The sequence below is a fragment of the Choristoneura fumiferana genome, chromosome 3, assembly GCF_025370935.1.
Source record: "Choristoneura fumiferana chromosome 3, NRCan_CFum_1, whole genome shotgun sequence".
NCBI lineage: Eukaryota > Metazoa > Arthropoda > Insecta > Lepidoptera > Tortricidae > Choristoneura > Choristoneura fumiferana.
In genome coordinates, this window is record NC_133474.1 from 4,303,022 (window position 1) to 4,325,501 (window position 22,480).

At 37.3% G+C, this 22,480-nt stretch overlaps 1 protein-coding gene across 1 annotated transcript; it reads right to left on the reverse strand.

Moving 5' to 3' along the window:
- Positions 1 to 2,362: 2,362 nt before the first annotated feature.
- LOC141426180 (cysteine proteinase 1-like) lies at positions 2,363 to 7,678 on the reverse strand. The gene is made up of 5 exons (XM_074085034.1): positions 7,189 to 7,678; positions 6,792 to 6,912; positions 5,504 to 5,688; positions 3,949 to 4,053; positions 2,363 to 2,700 (listed from the first exon to the last, which is right to left on the reverse strand). Exons 1-5 carry the CDS (start codon positions 7,634 to 7,636, stop codon positions 2,567 to 2,569), a joined length of 993 nt encoding a protein of 330 aa, XP_073941135.1. The 5' UTR covers positions 7,637 to 7,678; the 3' UTR covers positions 2,363 to 2,566.
- Between the last annotated feature and the right edge of the window lie 14,802 nt (positions 7,679 to 22,480).

Here is a 22,480-nt window from a genome sequence, read left to right on the forward strand (position 1 = left end):
AGTAAGATTATACAACTTTCTAAGTTCGTTACGATTTGTTGTGTATGTGTATTGTGTAAATAGCTATGTATTCTTGACACACGGCGAAACGTCGAGGTAAATATTATTCGTGTGTTTAGCGTGATAATTAAGTCCCGTTCGTGGTATTTTAATTATGGTGGAAAATCACGAAAGTTTTAAACATTAGATTTTTGATTTATAATGAAAGTTTTAATTAATTAGGCATAGTTGCATAAAATGTGCCACTATAAATCCGTCTTATGTTGTACGACAATGGAGCCACGTGCTGTAGGCTGCAGCCTCATGATGGCGCGGAAGCCGGCGCCTCCGATTTGTCAGCGGCGACATGACGCAGACGGCACGGACACGACACGACCCGTTCCTACGTCATCTCTTCACCATTTTTTTTTATTCGACTGGATGGAGAACGAGCAAGCGGGTCTCCTGATGGGTTTACTAATGTTTCGCCGAATAACGTTTGGCAACCTTTTCATTTCCCAAACTGTTTAATATTTCTGAAACTGTAAATATTTCAGGATTTTTATAAAACTAACCAAACCTAACCTAAAGGGTTCTACACTACACGATGGCCCTGAAATAAATCCTGAAATATTTACAGTTTTAGAGTTTGCGAAATGAAAAGTTGCGAAATGAAACAGGTTGCCAAACGTTACGTTGCGAAAAGGCAGTACTCGCTCCTGATGATAATAAGAGATCACCACCACCCATAAACATCTGCAACACCAGTGGTATTGCAGATGCATTGCCAACCTAGAGGCCTAAGATGGGATACCTCAAGTGCCATTAATTTCACCGGCTGTCTTACTCTCCACGTCGAAACACATCAGTGCAAGCACTGCTGCTTCACGGCAGGATTAGCGAGCAAGATGGTGGTAGCAATCCGGGCGGACCTTGCACAAGGTCCTACCACCTGCGAAATATTCTCGAATGCCTTTAATAAGGGAATTTTAAGATATTAATTACTGTTTTTAAAGTGTCTGAAATATGTATACATGGAACATTATCTTTATTTTACAAACTTTTATTTAATTTAATATTCGAATGTCGGTGTTGGAATGTTAGGGTGTCGAATGTTTGAGTATTGTGCTTTGTGCTACGCCACGGCCGGATGGACGGACAGACAGACATGGCGATACCACAAGGGTTTGATGGTAACTTCAGAAATTCTGTGCATTAGTTAAGGTAAATGTTCGAGTGCTCGACACTGTCCCAATACTTAGCATCTTTATTCTTATGTCATTAGCAATAGGTAAAGATGGCAGCAGGGTGTCATCTATTGGGCATTCGTCGAGCACTCGGACGTTTACCTTACCACAAAGCAAGAAGGGTATCAAGATTTAGCTCTCTCCCGTTATAAGTTTGAAGGATGAAAGATCCAAAGTAGCATTAGAGCTTAAGAATTAAAACTTGGCTCTTATCTTCAAAGTGGCGCAATTTGGTTGATTTTTGAAGGCCGAAAATTGACGATCTGATTTTATAGTAGGCAATCAGATTAGGGACGTCTTTATCTATCCCAGTGTATTTTAAGGTCTACACATTACAACGTATCATCGCATGACCGTAATTGACAAGATTTCATATTTCTAAGACTATAATTTGATTCGTTTTCTGTATTCTGTTTGGAAAGAGGTAGACGCTGATATTTTTAAAATTTCGCTACGATTATTTTTTTTTTTTTTAAGATGTGCTTATTGTAAAAGGGCATAACTTCAAAACTACCACACAATAGATCCATTACTTTCGTCTAGTCTCTATTAAAAAAAAAGATCACGTAAATCTGACGTAGACGTTCTCAAAATTATGACAGCTCCTTTTTCTTGTGAAAAAGGCAAAGGACACATATATGTTCTGTGGTCACTACCTTGGCAAATTCAGATATATTTTTTTAATTTTTTGTATTTTTTTAAATATGGAGAAATAAATTATAATAAATATTTTCCCATTGTTCAGAAAGGCAAAACTCTTTCGATTCCTGTAGTAATTTACAGGTGTTTTAAAAAATGAGATCTTGTCAATTGGGAGGGTGCGAAGTACTAGGTGGGGGTAATTAAATCTATAACAGCGCTCATAGTGGCCAAAAGAAGAAAACATCTAGGCTCTGTCATCTGTCATACTCATATGAATCTGTCATTAATAAAGCAATTTGTATAGACTTTAACTACCTAATTTTAGTAATAGATGTTTGTGTTATGATGCCATCTTGAATTATTGAACACTGTCCCTGTTTCGTTCTTCATTCCTCTACATCTCGGACATGTCCAGCAACAATTTTCCGTATGAAACGGTTTGCGGTTGAAATTTTATATTCTTCACCCACATAAACAAAACACAAAATCCCAATTAGACTTTTATTTGCTATTTAAACAAAACAATACTAAGTGTATAGTCGTGGAAACTGAATCACTTCCCAAAGTGGGACCTTTTCATAATAAATTTCGCTATGCTTTCTTTGGCAGATGTATGGAATGCCAATTGACATTGGTAGTACGAAGGTCCACCCTGGTATGTAATTCAGTTTCTGGGCCAGCAATGCACAATTCAGCGGCTACGCCACTGTTGAAGTGGCCACGTAAGTGGTGATGCCGCAAGCCTTGATGCCTCGCACCATACGGACGTAGCCCTGTTCTCCCCAATTGGTGCCCCAGGAGTTCTTAATGATCCAGTACGGCGTTCCCGCTTCTGTAGTCAAAAAGGAGACAGTTACTATTATAATTTGACAAGTTTGCGCGTGACTAATGTGCGAGTTGCGGAAAATTTCCAAATAGTTGGAAAAGTTCTCGAACATTTCTGGAAATTTTCACAAGAAATTAAAATTTAAGAGTGGAGGACATGGGGGGTGGTCTTTGCCCAGCTGTGGGACACTTCTATAGGCGTTTAAATATAATATACTACCTATAGTATATGTATAATATAAATTTAAGAAATTGAAAGTTTCAATCCCCATACAAAATTGTGAGAAGTTTCCGAAAATTTCCTATAACAGGTATAGAAAAAATTCCGCAATTTTGGAAAGTTTCCTTTGGCACATCAGTACTATGAGGGTGGAACCTTTTCATAATCAACTGACAAATGTCATAGTAATTCTCGATTCTCCTTACTCGGAATCACGAGTACTATTGATTTAAACAATGAAAAAAGGTGTCCCTAATTTTTATTGTCAGTTTTGTGACTTTTTTTTCATTATAGTTTATATGGGTCGTTACGAAATGGACACATACATTTTTTATGGAAAATTGGGGAAGTTTTTTTTCTTCGTCAAAATCAATAGTGCTCGTGATTCTGAGTACGGAGAACCCAGGATTACCCAATTATGAAAAAAACAAGGTTGCGTCATTTAAAGTAAAAATGCCCAAGTAGGCAGTGGTTTAAAAATTTGCAAACCATTTTTGAACCACTTCCAGGTAGCTATGATGAATAAGTAAATTCGGTGTCGATACAATAGTCTGCTAGTGAAATTCTAGTGGTCCACCCAGAATCAAAATATCGTGTCCACAGGAAAGAATTCATCAACGGTTAATGCCATCGATTCAAAATTTGGTACGTATTTAGATGACAATGTAAGTAAAGTCAACAAAAAGCACGGATCAGCAAAAAAGTTGTATGGTTTTTCTTTTAATAAATAAATAAATTATAAAGAATGTGTGTGTGTATGTTTGTTACTCCTTCACGCTAAAGCGGCTGGACAGATTTGGATCAAATTTTGTATGTAAATAGCTGACTGTAGTAGATTTTGTATATAGAAGAACAACCGCTGGGCCGCTGGGATTAGTCATGGTAATTTTTAATGCAACGTTAATACTCATAAAGATCGCGATGTAATTCCCACGGGAATTTTGTAAATCCAGGAAATTCAAATCAACTGCCGTATCTAACGATTTACGCGTGCGAAGCCGGGGGTGAACACTAGTTATAAATAAAGTAACATACCTTCACCGTATCCAACCAGAAGCACAGCGTGATCCATAACATTTTCGCACTCTGAGGGATGTAGAACACCGCCACTATACATCTGCATATCAGTAGCATCGAGGGCTAGAAATATAATTCTCATTGATGAGAGTAATTAAAACTTAATGTTAATCCTCACCCTACCCCATCCATTGGCATTTTCCCCTCGACGTGACTATCCATCCTCGCCGTACGGGCTCGGGTGCCTATATGAACGTATTGGGTAAAATGGCTCGTTTTATGCTCTTGTTGTACAATCTACTATTTTCGGAGTCGGTTTTACTTTTTTTTAAAAGATTTTCTTTATTTCTTACTTTTTAGTGATTTGTTGTCAAAGTACATCTCACAAAGATCCCATTAAGCCCAAACACGGCTTAGTTAAATTGTTTTAAGTTTATCAAAGCTCCGTTTTTTAATTCGGTTAAAATACCTAATTCAACTCCTTTACTATCTTTTCCTTTTTTCCCGTAAAACATAAATTTATGTAACAAATACTTTTCTGAAAACCGCATCAAAATCGGTTCAGCCAAACGCGTGATAATCGTGGACAAACATACATACATACAGGCTTAATTGAGAACCGCCTTTTTTCTAAGTCGGTTAAAAACATTTGAATACTTTTCACATATTATACTTCATACAAATGCGAGTGGCGCAGGAACGGACCGCAACTGGAAAGCGTATAAGGCCAATACAACGACCTTTCCCTCTAGAAATACGAAACAAAGACTCTACTGTTGACACAACTCCAGCAGTGACTGGTACCATCAGCCAAATAAGTGGTCTATTAATTTTTAAACCAGTTCCTAAATATCAAATGAATATGTCGCTGAAGTCGAACTTTCAAGTTGACAGATAAGTTTATTGGCATTCTTATTTTGTGACAGTATGCAAACGATTATCAGTGGGTGGTAGACCATATATTTGGCTGATGGTACCAACGAGTCGACCGATGTTCCATATTCTCGACCGAGACAAGAAATCAAATAACCACAACACTTGTACTAATATGTTAATTAAATTAAATAAATAATAATTGTTATTAGTTGTCTATATACTGAATTAAATTTTGACTAGGGCTTTCCTCCTCCGGGAGTGTGACGTACCTAATTTAAAAATTCGTTGCCTTAGTTACAAATCAATTTCGAATGTCACTATAAATCATTGGCTGTGCGAAACATATTCTTTTCCTTATTTTTTTTTATTCGACTGGATGGCAAACGAGCAAGTGGATCTCCTGATAGTAAGAGATCACCACCGCCCATAAACATCTGCAACACCAGGGGTATTGCAGATACGTTACCAACCTAGAGGCCTAAGATGGGATACCTCTAGTGCCAGTAATTTCACCGGCTGTCTTACTCTCCAAGCCGAAACACAACAGTGCATGCACTGCTGCTTCACTGCAGGATTAGCGAGCAAGATGGTGGTAGCAATCCGGGCGGACCTTGCACAAGGTCCTACCAAAAATATATATATTATTGGCTCCTTATTGGATTCATAACAGCAACTGTAAAGAATGATTGGTACTGACCGATAGACAAAGGTCCATAAGTAACCAAGTACTGCTTCAAAGCGTTCTCATCATCAGTTTGTAATTTTTTACCATCTTGTACCGTAACACGTTTTTTACTGGCGTCTTCAGCACATTGGCCCCTGGATGCAATATATGGGTAATCAGATTCCAACTCGAGGGCTGCGTTATCTGCTGCCAACTGGCTGCAAGAATAGGTGTAAATTATTAATACCCATATTGCAATGAGGATTTCTGTGACATGATGAAACTCTGATGGCGATGATACTTGTAGTTGGTACTGTGTGTATCGTGAGGTCTGTTTGAAAGCTTTGACATTAGTGTCACGCTTATGATTCTTCTTCTTCTCATTTAAAATATGGCTTTTCTGTCCTAATTAATAGGACAATTTCGCCAGTGTCAAAGTAAACTCTCTTTGAGAGGGACGTTGTACGGTGGTTGTAGTTTTTGCAACTTGATAGTAAAATTCCAGAAACCACGTGGACACGAGAGAAATATAGAATTTTGTGATCACTGTTCACTGTTAAGGTTAATCGCCGCATAAAACATTGTCAAAATTATACTTCAACTAGCCAAAGAAACTGAAATAGCAAAATTAGATATTGTCTACATCCGCCATGTTTGAATGCTACAAATCTAATCACGCTTGTGATTGGTGCAATAACTGAATAAATGAGCCAGTCACGAGTAAGACTGTAACGTCAATTTTACCTCACGGTATTAACGCCATCTAGCGACATTTACGAATAAAGTCATCGATATCAAATGGAAGTAGCTCGCCCCACTACACCTAAGGGCCCTTACAGACGCCGTTTTTTTTCGATTGATACAAATCCAAGTCGCACGCTCAACAAACGCAAGGAAGCCGGCACGTTTTAATCTTACACACGATCCTTGTGTTTGTATCGATACAAACGCGCGCTTACAGCGCGATTAATTTGTGGCGAAAATCGTGTAAAATCTGCCAAAACGCGTTGAAAATGCGCTGAGGACGCACGCATCAAAAACGCGCGTCGTCCCTAACTAGCCTGGAGTGAATATTTTCTTTTCACAACTCGAAGGTAAAAGTTTAGGTAGGTACTAGTAACTCACAGGAATTTTGTTGATATGGTGCCACGATACTTTCTTTTAAAAAGGTCATGGCACCCACTGACTACATTCTAGCCCTTTCCTTTCACAATTTCAAACGGGTTATATTAGAGTTTATTCATGGACAGTAGTTTTAGAAATATCGCTTGTATAATCACAGCTACCGATGCCACACTAAAATTTAATTCGACTAGTTTACCTCATAACATCATCAGGCCATCCTCCATTACAGCCGAGAGTGTTCAAACAATCCAGTGCCTGCTGTTCAGAAAGTGAGAGGCACTGCCCGTGTTTTATGGCATACTGCCCTTCAATATTGCCTGTAAAATATTTTACTGCGTTAGTGCATTGATTGACCACGACGTTACGTGGAAAATATAAGGAATAGAGCAAGACTCAACTGAACTTAAATACATCAAAAAAGGTTGCACCGCAAAAATTAATTAAACCTTTGGATGGTATAAAGGGATACCTTGGGCGAGTACAGTTTTTCATTCGACATAGTCGGGCATATGGCTGTAAAAAGTGAGTGATGCGTGTTTTCGGTTTGAAGAGTTATGATATGAACCAATGTCAAGTTTGCCAATAAGACTTACCAATAGCACTGAAGATATAGCACGAACCGCAAGCACCTTGATTTTTCACCGCAGAGACCGCTCCCTTGTCACGCCAGTCGAAATGATCTTCGTAGATCGCATTTGGATCTACTTCCAGAATTACCGCGTCTGTGTTATTGAAAGGAAGGAAACCAAAGCGACTCTTACGCTCCTCTTGTGTCAGATCAGAGAATACGGTAGGCGCGAATACGGTTTGAGAGAAAACTTCATTCCGGATATTGATTTCTCTTAAAGATTGCTTGAAGGTTTCAAGTCTTTTAGGATATTCTTGGGCGCTGTAGTGCTTGTTGTGTATTTTAAGGTATTCTTTGAACAATACGTCAGCGTTTTCCAGGTCGTAGTATACTTTTTCGTACTGCGGCACGGTAGCGGCCGAAGCTACGTTAGTGGCAAGATAAACTGCCGCCAATGTTACGACGAGAAACATATCTAAGCAGTCAAGTAAACTTAGATGTTGGTTTAAAGACAAACTTACCCTTTTACTGGTGATGATCTAGTTTCATTTGTATCTTTTATACCAACTAAAGTCATAAAAATTTTGATTTATGATCTAACGACACGACTATTTTTATGATTGAAATACTGCAATTAATTGAAGGTATTTTTTTATTATGTGATATAGATAAATGTAAATTGTTTTTAAACATTATTTTTGTAGTTTCGAAAAGTAGTAATTTTTTTGCAAGTTACACGTGTACGATAATGGTGATTTTCATAATATTCGACTAGGTTTTACTCACGGTTTCGCTCACGTAAACTATCAAATCTAGCAGTTAAAGTAAAATTGCTGAAAATTACTAAATTCCTATGGAAATCTCTAAAAATAACGTCGTTCTTTTCACATGTATCTAGAGTTATTTGGCAGAGTTAGCAGTACAGATATCGGTATTTTAAAAGGATTTATCCATCCTAATGGGATTGTCGGAAAAAAGTAGCCCGGGCTGTGGGATAGATATATATCCAGATTCTACATACCAAATTTCTTTCAAATTCGTTTCATCGTTTTAGAAAGAATAACGAACAAATACACACACCACAACTTTCACAACTGGACTATTTTTAGGACAGGAGACATTTACCTACTCTCTGATTAGTAAGGGGAAGAAAGTTGGTAAGATGGGATTACTAATATATTGGCAAAAAACATTTCCCAAAATATATCACATTCCAAAATATTTTACTCAAATTATCATTTGGCAAAAAATCGTTTCGTAAAACAACTTATCGCAATTTTACAGTCAGTATTTTTTTTTGGCAAATTATTGTTTCAAAAATAATTACCTAGTCATGTTTCATATTACCAAGTATTATTTATTCAAATGTATCGTTTGGCAAAAAACACTCTTCCCAAAATATTTCATGGCATAATAACCTACTTTTCTGATAGCAGTTCGTTTCTGTGGGGGACGCAGTTCTAACCTAACCTAACCTACTTTTCTGGTAGCAGTTGGTTTCTGTGGTTGGTTCGTGTGCGAAGTGTCATTTTGAACAAAAATTTTTTTGGAATATTATATTAGCCAAAGGAAAACGATTGCTTAATAAACGTTTGTCATAATAAAACTTGACAATGTAAAATTATGCCAAATGATAATTTGACAAAATTAATAAAATGCAAAATGTTAAATGCTAAAGATTCGTTTGGGAAATTTAACTACTACGATAAGTTTTTTGGGAAGTGAAATTTGGCGGAAATTATTTTGCCCAAACGGCAATACACCGGTGAGATGATTTGTTAGTTAGTTGTTGTTTAGTACGGCTATAAGTATGTGCCGATCTTAAATTTAGTTATTTTTTTATGATCCAAGCAATAAAATTGTTTTCTCTAGTAGGCAGAAGTGACTAGATAGAATACTGTGGGTGCAGAGCATGTTTAAATAACAGTTTCTATTATGGTCATCTTGCGAGGATTCTTGAACTCGCGGAATCCGCAGTTATTATTGTACTTACTAGCTTTTGCTCGCGACTTTGTCCGCGAAGATTTCCCGTCTATCCCACTAGTCCCATTGAGTTCGATATTTACACAATACTCCATAGGGATGAGTTGTTCTCATATAAAGTTAAGGGGCTTTTTCACCATGCATTGATTAGTGTTAACTGACGATTAAATGTGATGCCGTCTCCGTCTATTCGAACAAAACAAATAGAGACGGCATCACATTTAACCGTCAGTTAACACAAATCAATGTATGGTGAAACAGCCCCTAAATGTCCCGAATGTTCCTGAATCCTTCCTTAGTATGTACTTTCCTACATCTTCTAAAGAATATACCTATGTTTCAATTTTCAGGTTTCTAAGTAAGTAAGTAAACTACTTACTTAAACCATTTCAGGTTTCTAGATTAGTTATAGTAATAATATCTTTATGACTGCGACCAATTATCAATTGGCCTAGCTCCAAACTAAGCAAAGCTTATGCTGGACTTTGGATAGACATACATATATTTATAGTTAAATTTTAAATCATACTCACCTAAATACATACAAACATCCAAGACTCAAGTACAAACATTCGTATTTATCCTACAAATATTTGCCCGTCACGGGATCGAAGCCGCAACCGCTTGTTACGTAGTCAGCTTCGGCGCGTTGACATGTTTAGAATGCGATTTTGGTTTATATGTGCGTATAGGTGGAGTCATTCACGATGACGCGTGCCGTGGTTCTTATTACAATGTCATTAATGTCTAATTTTGACAAAATCACGCGTCTTCGTGGATGTATAAATGCGGTGGTAAGGCGCGTGATTTCAAATTAGACAAGTTCTAACATAATTCATCATCCGCCTATATACGTCCCACTGCTGGGCACAGGCCTCCTCTCAGAACAAGAGGGCTTAGGCCATAGTTCCCACGCGGGCTCAGTGCGGATTGGGAACTTCACACGCACCATTGAATTGCTTCGCGGGTTTGTGCAGATTTCCTCACGACGTTTTCCTTCACCGCAAAGCTCGTGGGTAAATTTCAAATGTAATTCCGCACTTGAATTTCGAGAAACTCAGAGGTGCGAGCCGGGGTTTGAAAGTTGAAACCACGAACCCTCTGCTTGATAGGCGATAGGTCAAACCACTAGGCCACCACGGCTTTAATTCAACATCATTACTTTGGTATTATTGATTGTGTTACATTACGGTGTGACAACGGCCTTTTAATCCGATGTGTACCCGCTTTACTAATTCACCACTTGGCTAGCATTCGGTCGTTGTTTTTAATATAGCAGAGTTATTGGCTACGTGCTTTTAATACTGCTGCGGCGGCCGTACTTTGTGTGTTGCGGCAATGCAGTGCACAGACCTAGTTTCAATCTTTCTAGCGTCAATTTTTTTAAGTTGTTTCAGGTTGAATTTTCATATACTTAAAAGTTTATTAACGCCATGTTGGCCTAGTGGTTTGATCTTTCAAGTTAGGATCGAGGGTTTAAAGGCTTTTTAGAGTTCCGCAGTTACCTAGGAACTCTTATCTAATAAGAATTTCAATAGATAATGTGGTTATCCAACCACCGAGTTATCTCGGGCATCAGTGTGGTGGTTCATCGGTGTCGTATTAGAATTGTAAATCGAGGGTCTAGAGTCCAAATCTAGTCCGGACGCGACTTAGTTTTTTTAATTTTCAAAACTTAATTAAACAAATTTAAAATAACAAGATGGGTCGGCCGTTTTTTTGGAACGCAAAGGGCTCAGATACTCTGGCGCCGTCCTGCCTTCGTGGCACTGCAGCAAAGGCTGGCTCTGCTGCCAATTCGGCTGAAATCCTCAAGCGGCGCAAATACGCACAACTAAATAGTGGGTACGTGTTTGCACCGTTTGGGGTAGAGACTCTGGGACCCTGGGGGAGAAGTGCCCACAGAGTCTATAAAAAGTTCTCTAAAAGACTCGTGGAGCTGACGCGTGACCAGAAGGCTGGAACGTATCTGGCACACCGGATCATCATTGCCATACAGCGCGGCAATGCTGCCAGCCTTCTGGGTAGGTACGCTACCCACCGGCAGCGAGTTGGGGAATGTTTTTACTTGTAATATACATTATATATTTTTTAACTTAGTTATTTTTAACCCCCGACGCAAAAGGAGGGGTGTTATAAGTTTGACCGCTATGTGTGTCTGTCTGTGGCACCGTAGTTTGTAAAGCAGATATTCTAGCAATGGTTTTTAAACATGTTTCATCAAAATCGGTTAAGGCGTTTTTGAGATATTGAACTTTGAAGTGACAAAGTCGGGGGTTTTCCAAATTTTTGTTGGTTAGGTTATTAGGATAGTTTTTTATTTCAAATGCACATTCACTAATTTGTTTTGTGTGTTATTTAATAAAACTTGTACAGGTTGAAAAAAATGATTTAACAAAAAAAGAATACCAAAGCTCGATCGCCCACTTAAATTTTTCATCACACAAATACTATTTTGACAGCGGCGAGTAAACAAATTAAAAGGACACCCGGCCCGTAGCTCTGGGAGCGTTAAAAATTAAGCTCAATTTACGCTTCGGTTCGAGGCAGCTTCCCGCCGCTGAATTAGTGATGAGCCCAATCAAACTTACCAAATGACTTTGGTTGGGTGGGGCCCCGCGAGGCCGTTACAAAAAATATGCAGAAGCTATTGAAAAGTTGTGATTTTGGGAGTTTGAGTTGTGACACTAGAATTGATAAGTTGAGTAACTAGGGCTTAAAGGGTTTGTCGCAACCTTTGAGTATTGTTTTATTTTTTTGAGGGTTTCGTACCTTAAAAGGAAAGAACAGAATCCTTACAGGTTCGCTTTCGTCTGACAAAACCCTTTTTTTCACGAACGCGTGATTAAGCCGAAATTAATATCAAATACCTACTCCTGACAGAGTGGGCAAAATAAATGACAAAAAAAACCCATACAAAACAAAAATACATGCCTAATTTCAACTTAATCAGTCCAAGATTCGGAGCAAATTTTCTGTGACAGCTGGACAAGTAGAATACAAGAGTGAAATTCTGTAGGAGTTCCGTTTTGTCACTTACAAATACGAAACCCTACGAAGACTGTGGTAAAAATCAAGGGGTCCATATCGCTCGCATACTTATTGAAAGTCCGAATGTAATGTTTGTCAGAATGATCGTTTGTCAGAATGATCGTTTGTCAGAATGATCGTTTGTCATAACTCTTTTTTCTCTGAATCCAATAATTGTTCACAATTATTTTAAACTAAACCAAACCTAACCTATAGTTTTCTACAGGATGATCATTTAAAAACTTTAGAAAAATGTAAGGTTTCAGTGGGAAAAAAGTATGACAAACGATGATTCGGACTAAAATTACGGTATGACTAGCGAAGAGTATGCGAACTTTGGCGCTCCCCTTTTTAGTTTCTAGTGTTAGTATTGAGAACTAACAACCTCACCTTTGTTGCCGCCCATTAGAGCACAACAAAAGCTAACGGCGCGTAGTAGTCCATTTCCGGCGATCGCCGATTGTGGCCCACTTCCGGTGGCTTCGTCACTTTCATTTCCTTTCTGATCACCCTGAAGGTGATGGGGGGTAACCGGGGTAAGGTAGGAGCCAAGCGTTCAAAATGGGGTACAGTCAAGTACGAACATTATGGGCTTATCTAACCCTTCAAAAATATTACTAAGTACTTTTATTCCGACGTAATAAGGCCGTAGTAAACATTTTTTCGTTGGTTCGATCGAATAGATACAATATCTCTGCACTTGACTGTACTTGGCTTGCAATGGTGTAATCATAATTATTAAATAGGTAGGTTATTGGCGCACAGAAAATTAAACGTATAATGAATTTCCTGTAATATACTCGTAACCAAATCGACAGTTGATTTTGTTCCTATCATGAATTTTGGCCGATTTTTCCAACGTAGAAAAATTAAAATCTCCGACATTGCCATTTAAAAGTTCAATATCTCAAAAACGGCCAAACCGATTTTAATAAAACATTAATAAATACCAACGCAAGAAAACTCGCTTTCACTTCAAAAAAACCGTTTTGAAATCGGTCCATCCGTTTGAGAGCTACGATGCCACAAACACAGACAGACATTGGCATCAACTTATAACATCCTAATTTATTGAATCAGGCGTTACTTTGCGGAGGTCCATATCAATGAACTAAAAGAATTTCCTTGCTCACCCGCGACTAAGGTCAAAAAACTAGCTAAAAAGCTTATGCAAAATATGCGTGTTCATGCAGTTCCTCCACCTCCACACTGTAAGAACACACACAAATCACACAAACCCATCTATCACCACCACCACACTACACTTCGCTAGCTTCGCATAGCTATCGTAAGGTCGCGGGTGAGCAAGGAAATTATTTTAGTTCATTATAACATCCTACTTTAAAAATAGGCATTTCTCACTCGGGAACCCAGCTCTTACCCGTAGAAGGAGCCTTGGAGCTGATAACTGCTTGATTTCCGTCGGATATAACTTTTTCCTCTGACAATGGCTGCCGTTTGATTGATGGCTCGTTTAAAAGGCTGGCTAATAGCGTCTGATTATCAACCGATTCATATCGAGTAATGAGAATAGAGCTTTGTTATAGCTTTCGTGATTTATTTGATCGACTGAGTGTTGATTCAGCGTCATCATCATCATATCAGCAATAGGAAGTCCACTGTCGTTAGCCTCCCCCATAGACCTCCAGTTGCTTCGGTTGGAAGCGGTCTGCATCCACCGTGATCCTGCGGCTTTAACTGGGTTACCTGTCTACCTCGTTGGACCTGGTCGTTCGAGAACTTTTCGGCCCCAAATATCATCTGTTTTCTATGCTATATGGCTTGCAGCTTCAACGAGCTATTTGCACTGAGTGTTGATTGCAGGGAATAAAATCAAGAATACCTATATTTGTCTATGATACTTTTCTAAAATTTAGTTTATTGGTAAAAACTAGCCAATTCTCGAACTTGTACATCTAGGGCCCGGAATTTTGCGTGCGGCTATTGACAGATTGTAGGGAGAGAGCACCGCTTTTTATCGATGTTATCGACAAAACGATAGTTTATTTATTTATTTATGTTGTAACTTAAATACACAATTGTAAATATATTTTTGCTTGGAATATTATTATTATAAAATACTTTATATTGGCTATGGTAAGAACTGAAGGAATTCAAAATAATATTGTCTCTTTTATTTTATCAAAGGGTAGGCAAACAAACTACCTAATGTTATGTGGTCTCAGAGGGATCTTTTCTCAAGTTATAAAATATAAAGATATTCGTAATTAAGTGATTTCAATAAAGCAATTGCTGACGACATCGTGAGAGTAGCGGGAAACCGGTGGATGCAAGTGGCAAGTTGTCGTTCATTGTGGCGTTCTAAGGGGGAGGCCTTTGTCCAGCAGTGGACGTCTTCGGGCTGATGATGATGATGATGAATAAAGCAATTTAAACGAATTAAACTTTCCGATATTTCTAACATTTTTCATCATTGAGTATCATCAAAGTACGTATCATCGGAAAGTTTGATGTTTTATTTAATTTAAAAAAACGATCGATTTGTTTAGATAACATCGATAAAACCGGTGCTCTCTCCCTAAAATCTGTCAATAGCCGCACGCAAAATTCCGGGCCTTACATCCCAACTGGGCACCTGTAGACTCAATGCTTTTGTCGGCGAAGCCAACAACGACGCATATTATTCTTAATATTGCACATGACTCTCATTTCAAATTTATGTTTGATGATATTGTATTTCTACAAAATATTCATGAGGCCTAGGCCGCACTGCGTTTAAAACGCCACGGTTTTTATCCGTGTGACTTTGTGAATCAAGTAGGTAAACTTAAGCCAGTGCGGCCGCTTGCGTTAGTTTAGTTGATTCACAATTTTAACCGCGTGAGGTTTAGCCGTAGTGCGGCCTAGGCCAAAGTTAGAACGAACCTCGTAGCCATTATAAAAAAAAGTTAGAACTAATTCGGCAAAGGCAGGATGTCGAGCAGACAGTAACTTCAAACCACATTTACGTATGAACATAAGCCAACAATTAATTAGAAGTATGAGATATATCTTGGTATACTCTATTCTCTATAATTACTCGTATATTAATTAAAAAACAGTACCGTAACCGACTGACACAAAAGTAATAAAAGTAGTTATTTAAGTAGGTATCTTTTTTATTTGTTACAGAATAAGTTGATTACTTACATTGTTGATATAAAATATTGTATACTTTTTCACGAGATCGAAGCCACGGTCTATCTAGTTTAATAAAATAACAATAAAACAAATAATTAAAAAAGTGAGAATTGCATTTTTTATATTATTTTTTCCTAACCGTACTTTTGTTGACTGCAGTTGCATTTTCATCCAATTTACAATGCCCTAATTAATAATAATAAAAACTCGCATGAAATTTCAACACAAACTGACTGTCAGAATGGGATAAAATTCTACTTGAAAGACTTGAAACAATTTACACACCTATTTACAAACATACATACAAAAGTATCAAGTTAAACAAAAACCTGTAAACAAGGCAACCTAAATAAAACCGTTTATAAAGAAGAAACGGATTGTACAAAATCTACGATGAACTTTAAATCTCATGCATCACAGATTCACAACATCGCGAAATAAAACCTGCACACTAAACTTCTTAAAACAGCTAAAAAATCGGATAATCCAGTGCTAAAACCGACCAAGTGCGAGTTGAGCTCATATATCGAGGGTTCCATACAGTCAGAGGCAAAAATAGATATAGCCATGGGTATACCACTAAATTAAGAAGACCGTTGGGGCCAGAAAGTTCTCGAATGGAAACCGCGGATCGGCAAGCGCTGCGCACGTCCACCAACGAGATGGATGGCTGACCTGGTTAAAGCCGCTGGTTTACGCAACTGGAGGTCTATGGGGAAGGCCTTTGTCCAACATGGACGTCCCACGGCTGATATGCTGATGATGATGACCACAAAATTAAATAATGAAACCGACTACCTCTCGGCAAATCTTGGCTCATCGGTGATCTTGGTACTCACTTTGAGGATAGCTATAAAATCAATGGCAGTTGTCAGTTTTGATGGTTGGCAGCGATTTAATTGGCATTGATCACTTTTCAACCGACTTAAAAAAAGGAGGAGGTTCTCGATTCGGGTGCATGTTTTTTTTGTATGTTTGTTACGCGATAACTCCGCCAATTGTGAGCTGAATTTCAAAATTCTTTTTTAGTTTTGAAGGACATACTTCCGAGGTGGTCCCATTGACGCCAAGTCAGGATCTAATGATGGAATTGTAGAGAAATCTAGGGCAACCCTCGAATTTTTAAAGCACACCTATAGCGATTTTTGCATTTTTAACACCAAGTCAAGTATGTATTTACTTTCAGAAAGTATCATTTGGTAAACTGGACCTGATGATGAAGACCGTAGATACCGGTACTCTGTTATAAAATAGGTAATAGGTATAACTATGCCGTGTTTGAGCTGAATGGAATCGTTGTGAGATGCACTTTGGCTACAAATCACTAAAAACTATTAAAAAAAAATAACAAAAAATGGAACCGACTTCAAAAACCTTGAAAACAATGTTCTACTAGTTTGAAGTCGGTACCTCAGCACGAGCCAGCAGGAGTGGAACTAAAGTCGTCTACATATGTATAGTTCAGCGACTTTTTTAAAAAAGCGTTTTTTTATTTTTATTACGCTTTAAAGTTTATTCGAAGAAGCAATGTAAAGCAAAATGTTAGATATTAGTAGCGTGACAGGCGACAGTTGGGTTCTAGGATCGCGTACATTGAATTTACGATTAAATTTGTTAGAAAAAAAAACAAAAGTTAAGTTTTAATTTTAATTAAGTGGGACCATGATGATCCAATTACCGGCGAGGTGATCTATAGAGCCTCTGATTTTAATATAATCCCCGGTTCTGGGCCACACACTGTATAGTTTTATTATTTGTTGTAGCGGCAATAGAAAAACGTAAGTATCGAGTACTGCCTTTTCGCAACGTAACGTTTGGCAACCTGTTTCATTTCGCAACTTTTTATTTCGCAAACTCTAAAACTGTAAATATTTCAGGATTTATTTCAGGGCCATCGAGTAGTGTAGAACCCTTTAGGTTAGGTTTGGTTAGTTTTATAAAAATCCTGAAATATTTACTTACAGTTTCAGAAATATTAAACAGTTGGGAAATAAAATGTTGCGAAATGAAACAGGTTGCCAAACGTTATTCGCCGAAACATTAGTAAACCATTATTGGTATTATGTGTAAATTTCAACTACTACTACTTATGGTTCTAAAAACACAGCCCAGTAACATACTGATAGACAGATAGCGAAGCAACAGTAACCTCGTGTACGGAACCCTAAAAAACAAACTGAACTCACAGGCTATTTATCTGGCAATAAAATATCCGAGAGCATTTTGAATTAAACATCGCTAAAATCTGGCAACACTGCAATTTGCACCGGGGTTATTGCGTGTAGGGCGTATAGTCGACTCGAATTCGGTGTGATTCAATGAATAAAACATGAAAGCTGAAATAATGCCTAGTGTTTTTAAGACCTCCTTGTATTGTTATTATTTTTTATCAAAAATGAATTAATATTACTATTTATTATTACCTAATACCCAAGCCACATCTAAGCTTCTATTTTTTTAATGTACTTTAATTGTTTACTTTATTGTTGTTGTTTGTTTTATTTTTTTAATTGTTTATACTCAAATATCTTTTTTTATTGTGTTTGTCCTATCATTTATGATACTTATCATTAATGAAATTTAACTTATTTATTTTTAATTTATAGTTACCTAAGTAAATAATTTGACAGCTGAAATTTAAAGAGTAACGGTTCGATGCTTTTTTTTATGGCAATATACAAGTTCGTATAGAACAGACGATGGTGCCAATGACCCAGTAACGACGTTTAATAGGAAACAGTTTAGTAGCAGAAAGAAATATTGTGTTTATTGTATTTAAGAGAAGTTTCCCTGCCGGCCGCGCGGCCGCGTTAGGTATTCATTTGGGATATTGCTGTCTTTATCGCTCGGGACATAAGCGCTCGCAGCCGTCCCCCCCCATGCCTTCCGCAACGACGTCCGTAATTTATATCGAGATAGCTGGAGGCTTTTCAAGATTTGGGCGGTTGAATTTTGGGTTACGTTGTCCTCATATTATATGAAAAGTATAGCACAGAAATCAATTATATTTTACAATCGACATATTCATTATGTTTTCTATGTCTGTGGTTTTTTCGATTTTTGTATAAATGCTTTATTAGTCTGTAATTCTCGTGCAAAGTTGCAATCTTTTTTTTTGTCGACTTTTTGAGCACCTGTAATTCTGATATTACATATTTATATGAAAATCTGAAAAAGTAACAGGCATAGATAATTACGTCTAGTCCATACTTACAAAATTTCATCTATTTCTGTTGCCTAGTTTTAAAAATGAGACCGGGACTACGTTTGTATGGAGAATGGAACGAAGAGATTTCTTTTAATAATAGTTCAATTTCAGGATTATTCGCAGATCGTGGCACTCGCATAGACTTCAATAATTTTGTCGGCATAGATGACAGCCACACTTCGATTAATTACCTATTAAACTTGGCTCCCATTTTAAATCCCCGACGCAAAAAGAAGGGTGTTATAAGTTTGACCGCTATGTATGTCTGTATGTCTGTGCGTCTGTCTGTGGCACCGTAGCTCTTAAACGAGTAAACCGATTTGAATGCGGTTTTTTTACTAGAAAGCAGGTTTTCTAGCAATGTTTTATCAAAATCAGTTCAGCCGTGTTTGAGATATTGAACTTTGAAGTGACAGAGTCGAGGTTATACAACTTTTTGTTGGTTAGGTTATTTTGTAATTTTCAAATAAAAATAACGTGGTAGAGAGCTAATAGCAGTGGTGGTCGGAGCGCGCATCGGAAGCGCCATCTGGTAGCAGCCGTTGTCACGCTTATGCCCGCGTGGACACTAAACACTGGTTCGTTCGAGTCACTATTAAAAACGCAGCTGGGATTTGCATGCCGTAAAATTGCGTTTATTTTATGTTATTGAACTTAAATTTCTGAATTATTTAAAGACCGCAGCACCTTTTTGGATCTCAATCATTTTGTCGGCCCAATTCACAACCAGACTACATAATGCTCAGATTATTATTTGAACTTGGCTTCGCTCTGAAATCAAAAAATAAACTGACTCCAAAAAAATAAAAATATAAAAAAATGGAACCGACTACAAAACCCTTGAAAATATTTTTCTAGGTACCTACTAACTCGAAGTCGGTGACTCAGCACGAGCCAGCAGGATTGGAACAATAGTTGTCTACCTCACCTACATACTATGGGTTTCAATCGAATTTGAGGTTTGCCCTCGATTTCGCTAGGACCTAGGATCCCATCATCAGATCTTGACTTGGTGATAATTGGACCACCTCAGAAGAGTACTCTTTTAAATAAAAAAAGATTTTTGAAAATCGGTCCACAAACATAAAACAATACAAACATTGGAACATAGGTAGAAATTCCTCCTTTTTTGAAGTCGGTTAAAAAAAAAAACAAAATACGGTGACTAATTTTTTTTTAACTCAATTGTATTTACAGTTACTTACATGAGTTAATTTAAAGATAACTATTGAGTACTGACTTAATTATTAATATTATCCCTTGGAACCTGAAGTCTGCTAACAGTAAATTCAAGTCCCATCAAAAACATTACATGTAAAAAGCTACAAGTCTCGCAAGGCAACGCAACGCGTTCTTATATTGCTAAAAAGGTTTGAGATGCAATGTTATACTGAAAGGAAACTCGGTGATGCTCGGACACTGATTAATTTTTCTCTGCACACTTGGTAACACAGTTAAGTATCGACTGCCCACGGAATACTATTTTCCTTCTTATAACAACTTTTTGCCACCACTGTTACTGTACAGTCACCGCTATGACTCCTATAGTCAATACAATAACTTTTTATTTGATTAACATCTTTATAATGAATTTTATTAATTTATTCAATTACTAAATTTACCAAAAATAATAACTTTACCAATGAGCAATTGTAACAAGTAATGGAACTTATACCCTTATTAAAATTAGAATTTAAATGTGACAACGTGACAATCTGTGATCAGTTGAAATACTATTTTACCTGACTAACTTAAAATAACGTAAAAATACTTATCAATTTTTAAAAATCACAACAATACCAAGTCGGATACCATAGAACTCGATTTTCATCAACTTGCTTATTTTAAAACCGTGGAAAAATACAGTTTATGGTTCTTAAATAAAGAGTAAACCAATTTTTTTTTAAACACATCATGTCTTGGCCATCGCAATACTACATAATGACATGAAAATAATCGTCAACGTCAGTTATTTAAAGTAATTCTTATTGAATGTAGCGCTAGCCCTAACGCCATGCAGTTTGAGCGATACACGTAATACGAGTAAGTATAAGTAAAGAATGGGCGGCGGTGATCACTTACCATCAGGTGACCCGCATGCTCGTTTGGCAGCTGTTTGTAATAAAAAAATAAGTAATTTCCTGGAATTCTACTTTTATGTGCTAGATTTGATAGCTTACGTGAGCGAAACCGCGAGTAAAACCTAGTCGAATATTATAGGAATCTTATCGTCACGTGTAACTTGCAAATATTTTTACTACTTTATGCGGGAACTACAAAAAATATGTTTATAAATAATTAACATTTATCATGTAATAAAAAAACTAGCCAACTGCGAGTCGGACTCGCCCACGAAGGATTCCATACCATTATCTAAGTGTGTGGCCCAGAACCGGGGAAAATATTAAAACAGAGCTTCTACAGATCACCGGTAATTGGATCATCATGGTCCCTCTTAATTAAATTTGAAACTTAACTTTTTGTTTTTTTCTAACAAACTTAATCGTAAATTTAATGTGCGCCATCCTAGAACCCAATGAGGGCTATCGTTTTTTGTCTCACTAGATGGCGCACTGTTGCGTGAGGTTTTTAAGTATGGCTTTCAAAGTCTGTTATTACGGGTGTGAAAACAAAGTTTAGATTAAAATCATATTTAATACACCTTAAAACCGTAGCATAAAAATATCGAGCATACCACAGTGTTGCAAAGTCCCCATGTGTTCGGAAAAAAGGGAGGACAAAGCTTTCCGAAAGACAAAACTGTCTCAAAACACAGACATTCATTGCCCCGGAACGCATATTTGCCATAATTAATTTCAGATATTGCAAAATATTCACAAAATAATTCTAATTATAAATAAACCCGCGTAGCTCACCCAAAAACTATGAGATTTGACATTTCGGAGACCTCACGCTACACTAGCGCCTCTAGCGGCGAATTCATTCGCGATAGCCCTCATTGCGGTCGCCTGTCAGGCTGTCACACTACAAATATCAAACATTTTGCTTTACATTTTTCGAAGAAGTAATAACTTTAAAGTGTACCTACTTAATAAAAAAAAAAAAAGAATTATTTTTAAAAGTCTCTAAACTAATGTTGTTCAGTTTGACGAGTATGATCTTTGTTTGTTTTAATCATGAAAATTTGCTCTTTAAAGTTGAATATTTCGCAAACATATCAGTGAATCGAAAAATCGTCTTAGCAACCCCCTAATGGTTTCAAACGACCTATCCAACGATACCCCACACTATAGGGTTGGATGAGAAAAAAAAATCACCCCCACTTTACGTCTATGGGAGGTACCCTAAAAAATTTTTTTTGATTTTTTTATTGTATCATTTTGTCGGCATAGCTTACATATATATACGTGCCAAAATTACAGCTTTCTAGCATCGATAGTCCCTGAGTAAAGCCGCGGACGGACGGACAGACAGACAGACATGGCGAAACTATAAGGGATCCGTTTTTGCCATTTTGGCTCCGGATCCGGAACCTTAAAAACGGCAAAAAATCAAGTTTGTTGTATGGGAGCCCCTCTTAAATACCTACGTTTTTTATTTTGATTCAATTATTTATTTTTAAATTCATTATACAATTAAATATTCTGTGAATATTTCAAGCGTCTACGTGTTGCCGTTATTTAATATCAAGAAAACAACGTCAAAAAAACACGTTTATTCTAGGTATGGGAGCCCCCCTTAATTTATTGTTTCTAGCATTTTTTGTTATAGCAGCCACAGTAATACATAGTTAAACTGTGAAAATTTCAAGTCTCTAGCAATTACGGCTCAAGAGATAGAGCCCTGTGAGTCTCAGTAATAGGGTTACGTTTGCACCCTTTGGGTACGGAACCCTAAAAATACCTTCAATTAATTGAAAACCATAAAAGTAGCCGTGTCTTTAGATCATAAATCAAAACTTTTATGACTTTAGTGGGTATAAAAGATACAAATG